The sequence below is a fragment of the Vicugna pacos genome, chromosome 3 (genome assembly GCF_048564905.1).
Source record: "Vicugna pacos chromosome 3, VicPac4, whole genome shotgun sequence".
NCBI lineage: Eukaryota > Metazoa > Chordata > Mammalia > Artiodactyla > Camelidae > Vicugna > Vicugna pacos.
This window is the reverse complement of record NC_132989.1, coordinates 25828896-25834895: the sequence shown is the minus strand read 5'-3', so window position 1 is coordinate 25834895 and position 6000 is coordinate 25828896. Positions and strand designations below refer to the sequence as shown.

The following is a 6000-nucleotide window of genomic DNA, read 5'->3' as shown; positions in this document are numbered from 1 at the left end:
GAGTCTGCGCTTTATAAGCGTATTGTCATGAAAGTACCCTTTGCTCCTGCCCTGCTTGCTCGGGGAGCCCCTCCCTCTCCCCCTGTCTTCCAGGATGCCCAGGAGGGGAGGGTGGCTGTGCGTGGACCTGGCCTTCCAGCTGTGGTCCTGTCTCTCGGGCACCAGAGCACTTTTCCTCCACAGGCAGAGTCTCTCAGCGATCAGGACCTCGCCTCCATCCCTCTCCCGCCCTGTCTGCGGGAAGCGGGCCAGGTAGGGCAGAGCCTTGTGCTCCTCAAACACCACTTCTCTCAAGCTTTTTGATTCTTCCCACGATCCTCTCCCTTCTATAAAGACTCTGACCTTGGGAACCCAAGCCCTGGACACCTTTATTTTTGAATCTGCATCTGTGTCATTTTTTTCCCTGAAGTAAAGGACATAGAACACCCCTGCAACTTAACCATGGTGCGGAAGTAACAGGAGAAACCCCTGTCAAAGAATCGGCTGGGATTTCTCTAGGCAGAGCCAGCCAGCCTCCACTCCCGAGGCTGGGATGAGGCTGGGATGAGGCTGGGGAACGCGGGACCTTGCTGTGTCTGCAGAGAGGGTGGAAGGGGTTTGCTGCCTGGTTTACAAGCCTGAGTTGATTGACATTCACATGCTTCTCCTGGAGTCCCTTCCCACTAGCAGTTCACCCTTCAAGGGATGAGGGCAAGTGATGGGGCAAACACAGCATAGGGCATGGCCTCCCTGCCTCAGCGGATCAAAACTCTAATTCCTGCCAGCCTCCTGGAGCCTCAAGCTCTACCCTTTACATAAGCGTTAATGAGCACTTTCCGGAGTGACGGGCAAGGCAGCTTATTTTTAACCAGATGCCGAGGCTGAGCCTCCTTAGCAGGATGAGGTGTCTCAGCCTCCCTGGGGCGAGCAGACCTGAAGGTGTCTTGTCACCGGCTTCCTGGGGCTGTGGCCATTGGGAGGAACTTTCGCGGAGTAGCACCTGTGTCAGGGAATCCACCCCCCCCCCCCCGCCCCAGGCTGGGCTGCTTTGGAAAATTTTTTTGTCTTCTGGGCTTTGCTGGGATGGAGGGAGATACTCTGTGATGGGCAGAGGAGGCTGGCTGTGCTTTCTCGAGTGTGTGAGCGCTCGCCCTTCAGGAACAGCTCTGGGGAGTAATTGGGGGTTTTTGCCCAGGAAGTGTTACTAGGATTTGTCAAGCCCTATTAGGAACCATCAGAAGGTGACATTTGCTGTAGAATTTGCTGCTTAACCACTGGTTACCCGGAGACCCGGCCAGGACTGCCTCCCCACCCCGCCAGGATCCCCCCACCAGGCCTGCGCTGCGATTGTCTCGCCCCGGCACAGAGTCTGAGGTACTCAGATGTAACAGAGCGGGCTGAGTGGGGCCTCCTTCCACACCGTGACTAGAAGGTTTCCTCCGAACCTTCTCTGAGCCCCAGCAGGGGAGGCTTGTGCTTCCTGCAAACTCACCCGGTGTTCAGGGCCTGATGGCACCGTCTGAAGGAACCTGCAAAAACAGGCCCAGCAGTGGCTTACTGAGTTGCTCCTTCGGTCCTGGCTAGTGCACAGTGGGAATAAAGTAGACCCCGAGCTCCTCCTGGAGCTTCCCCACAAGCCAAGAAGGCAGATGTGCTCTGCATGTGCTACTCACTAAGTAATGACAGGTGTGCAGGGTGCGCAAGGGGATGGATAGGGAGCTGTGGGAAGGGTGTGTGTTCTTGGGGGCGGTGTCCGTGGGCTTTGCCAGGAGGGCCTGGGCACTTTCTCCTCCCCGTGTCTGTCCTGATGCCCCTCCCACACTCCACTCCTCATTCTCTCCTTTCCTTTCTCCAAGAACTGCTCCTCCTACCTGGCTTATTCCACAGGAGGCCAGGAAATGGGGGAACGCGAGGGAGGTTGTTAGTGCCTGGAAAACCACCAAGTGCTCCAGCTGATGGCTCTGCCAGCCTTCAGTTTCCAGGCCTCTCCCACAGCTTTCCAAGAAAGAGGGGTCCCTCTCCTCCCCCACATCTCTCTGGCAGCCATGAATCCATTCCTGGACAACCATCACCTCCCAGATGTGACATCCAGAGCCTGACGGGTGGTGCTAGTTTTGCTTCCCAGTTTTTAAGTACTTAGTGGGACTTGTTTTCCTTTATCACCTTCAGGGGCAAATTTGAGACTCAGATTTGACAGGAAAATGGGGTTGCTAGCTGCCTCTGGTAGAAAGGAGATAGGGAAATTGAATAATGCATCTTGAAAGTGTTTATTAGCATTCTGATGACGCTAAGTGAGGGATCTGAAAGGAAATCTTTCACAAGTGTTGGTAAATTTGTCCCCTGGATAGGGAGGCTGATGTGCTTTGTGGGAAGAGTGATTTATTCCCCACTGGACACATAGGTGTCTCATCCCCGGTACTTGGCAGGAGACTCAGGAACTTCTGCTGAAGGAATTCAGTCATCAAGTGCAGGGGTGGGGGTGGGGAGCACAGATGAGTGTTTGAGAAAAGCTTCAGGTGTTCTCTCTGTGACAGCTTACCATCACAAAGACACGCACACAATTTGATGGGCGCTTCAGGGTTTGCAGGCTCTTTGAAACCTATCCATGGACCCTCACATGGACCCGAGGGGAAAACTCCTGGACCACAGTTTAAAGGCGTCTGTAAAGCTCCCTGCACATCCAGATGTCCCCCTTCCCTGTTGGACACCTCTGTTTTCTCCCTATTTGAGCACTGAGTGGTGGTGCCAGGAAGTCCCATGTTGGGGTCACATTTCAGGGCATCTTCTCCAGTCACCCGTCTTGGCTGCCAAGGCCTAACAGATGAGGGCTTTTTCTCCCTATAAAGGGGGAAGATTTGGCAAAACTGGGCTTTACGGCAGCAATTAGCTGGGTTGGATGTCTACACCCATTTTAGGTAGGGCACGACTGTCTGGATTGTCATGGTCCCTCCCCGCCCCTCCGTTCTGGGACTCATTCAGTTCTGCTTATCATCACATTTGATCTGCACTCTTTTTAGATCAAGGTTAAATGAACACCTTTTATCTCTAAAGATACACTGTATATCACAAAACACCCCCCCCCACATACAGATACATGTAGAAAACACACACAGTCATACACACACATGCACACACATGTATTTTGCCCCTCCAGGGTGTCTGGATTTGTGATCTTGTTCCTCCCCCTCCTCACAGGGTGGCTGTGAAGGTTCACTGGACTGATGCATCCAGAGCCCTCAGCACAGAGCCTAGTATGCAGCAAGTCCTCACTCACTACATCCAGCTCCTGTTCCTAGTAAGTGATCTTTAGGGGCCACGTGGGCTCTCCCGGAATCCAACCTCATCTCCAACCTGCTCAGAGTGGGTGTTGCTCGGGACCGGGGCGCCCTCTGGTGGCTACTCTCCCTACTCACATCTAGGCCCCTCCAGAAAGGGCTAGGCTCCTTTCACCAGGCACCCCGTGCCCTCTCACTCAGGGGAAGCGGGTGGGGTGGGGAGAGAATGTTTCGCTTCTCTCACCATTTCCTTTGCTTCCTTCCTGACCGTGGTGAGGTTGGGGTCACTAGGCCTGGGGACAGGAGGAGGCACTTGGAGGTGGGAGTCAGCCTGCATGACTCCCAGGAAGTTGGAACCTGTCCCCCCCACACCTGCCCTTTCTCCGTGGATGCCCAAGACCACCTCCAGAGAGAGAGTGCAGGACAACATGAAGGCAGTGCATCCACAGAGGCTCCCCAGGCTATTATGAGATAATTTTATTTCTTTCCATTTCAGGTAAAAATAGTAAATACAAGATAATTTTAATAAAGGTAAAAATACATCATTTGGATTTGGTTGTTCTCTGAACAGTGCTACCTACAGTACAACTTTTGATTTAGGATTTTTAAACTTTTTTTTTTAATAAACAAATAGAACTATTTTGCTATTAGGCTATCTGTGTTCTCATCTGGCACTTAAGAGTAGATCACAGGTCACCTCCCGGTTGTTTGATGTGTGCAGGTGGCAGGGAGGGAGTGAGCAGGGGAGCGTGGGGTGAGGTGGTTTGTCTTCAGGGATGCAGACCCAGCTGTGGTCTGTGTGCAGTGGGAGGGTACAAGTGTGCATCCAAGATGGCCTTTTCCTGCACTGGCCACAGGGACGAATGCCGCTGTGACTGGACTGAAGGTGTCACATGTGTCGGGGGCGCTTCATCCCCTCCTCCTATGGATTACTTTCTCACCCAACAGCCTAGATTTACAACAGTTCTTGGTCCAAGCAGGCCCCTGGGCTGCAGGTATCAGCACGGCTGGTCAGGGTGGAGCCAATGGGTCCCTTTAGAGTCCTAGAGGAGTGGGCTCGGGACCCCTCCCCACCAGGGCTGGTGGCCAGGGCATCCCACCTGGCCTGGGAATGCTGGTAGAAGTCACAGGTGCCGACACAGGCTGCTAAATGTCTTTGCCCTTGTTCACCCTCAGGTGGTCTTTGTTTAAGTTCTTCCCAAATTTCTCGCTGAGCTGTTGGATCAGGTCTGCCAGCTCTCCAGTAGCTTGAGATTTCTCTTCGAGAAGCTCATAGCGCAGGCTGGAGATATCTTGCTTGATTTCCTTCAGTTCACCTGCAAAAACAGATAAGATTTCGGTGAGTATGCAGAAGGGGCTCATCCCATAGGCATTTGGGGAGTGCATCATCCCAGCAGAACACACTGCTGGTCCAGCCTTCCAGGGGCGGGGTGAGGGGACAGGAGCTCTGTGTTGAACTACATCCCACTCAGCTCCTGCCAATGCAGGACACAGTCACCCGCTTAAGACCCTTCTCCCATTTTTGTCCCAGCTCTCCATTAAAGGTTGGAGGTAGATGGAGGAATCACAATCAGGGTTGTAAGTTGCTAGCACCAATTTCATATTACAATTGTTAGAATGTGGGTCTTAGAGCCATTAAAGGCAGATTTCAAGACACAGAGCAACACTTTCATTAACTGAAACATTTTTTTCTCATGCTGCTCCATGTTTTGTTCTGCTGTTGTTATTTGCAGGGAGGAGAAACTCCCAAGAGTCTGAGGGAATGGGTCAGCACAGTGGATGCAGCTGCGGAGCCGGCAGCCTCGCAGGAGCAGGGTCTGTCCTGACCACGCGAGCTGCGTGCCTCACCAGAGCACCGCCTGCCTCCTCCCTCCCTGGCAAGGGACCACCAGGTGGGGTCTTCCACTTATTTCCACAGTGCACCACGTGGTTAGACATCCACACGGGCCTGGGCTGTGGGAATCTTCTTTTTAACCACAAAGAGGAGTCCTGGTGGGATAGATGCTGGACTTGGCTCCAGTGGGCGTCCAGTGCCCGGGGACACATTAGTCATGTCTATTTTCTAAGTGTGCCTCACACACAGAAGATGCAGAGGCCTTACAGGTACAGTTCGCTAGGTTTGACAAAGGCATCCGTCCCCTATTTTCCTTTCATGTGAGCTTCACAGAGCCCCAGTTTCATGCTGTAATTCTAGCGGCACAAAACCTGGGCCGCCCCACCTTCTCTCAGCAGGTACATTCCTGTCACTCACATCACACACCTCAGGAGGCTGGCTGCCGTGACAGCCGGCAGTTTTATATTTGAGACCCAGTTGTAGGGGTGGGTAGGTGGGCGGCTGCTGGGCTCCTAGATGGTGTCGGCCCAGGCTCACGTGCTCACTGCTGGGCCTTCAGGCTGCGTGGTGGATGCCCCAGGAGGAAGCAGAGGGTCACTAAATGACTAGGCTCCTTGGGGAGGCCGTTGGGGCCCCAGCAAAGGGGGGACTTAGTATCTTCACTCTTGGAGGAAGCTGTTTCTAGGTAGCAAATATTTGTCCCAGGTGTCTCATGAAGATTAATTATCTGGTTTATGGTAATTTGCTTTTCACTTAAGAGTAACTGCTTAAAATAGACTGGAAAATAACCCAGACAGTGAAAATAATGCAGCCGGCAAAGTTGAGTGTGCATCAGAATGACCTGATGCTTTCATCACAATGCAGACCCCCAGACCCTGCTGATTTTTTAGAGCTGGGTGGGCTCTGGGACCT

The 6000-nt window shown here is 53.0% G+C and overlaps 1 protein-coding gene and 1 long non-coding RNA gene across 2 annotated transcripts in view; one reads left to right on the top strand and one right to left on the bottom strand.

Moving 5' to 3' along the window:
• Nucleotides 1-3806: 3806 nt before the first annotated feature.
• LOC102530391 (short transient receptor potential channel 7) overlaps nucleotides 3807-6000 on the bottom strand; it is a 94770-nt gene continuing 92576 nt past the window's right edge. Inside the window, exon 13 of the mRNA XM_072957022.1 lies at nucleotides 3807-4570. Coding sequence (XP_072813123.1) covers nucleotides 4401-4570 — 170 coding nt within the window. The 3' untranslated portion in view covers nucleotides 3807-4400. The remainder of the gene's footprint in view (nucleotides 4571-6000) is intronic.
• Nucleotides 5019-6000, top strand: part of LOC116278148 (uncharacterized) — a 564959-nt gene continuing 563977 nt past the window's right edge. The window contains exon 1 of the long non-coding RNA XR_012068283.1: nucleotides 5019-5146. This is a non-coding gene — a long non-coding RNA (uncharacterized lncRNA). The remainder of the gene's footprint in view (nucleotides 5147-6000) is intronic.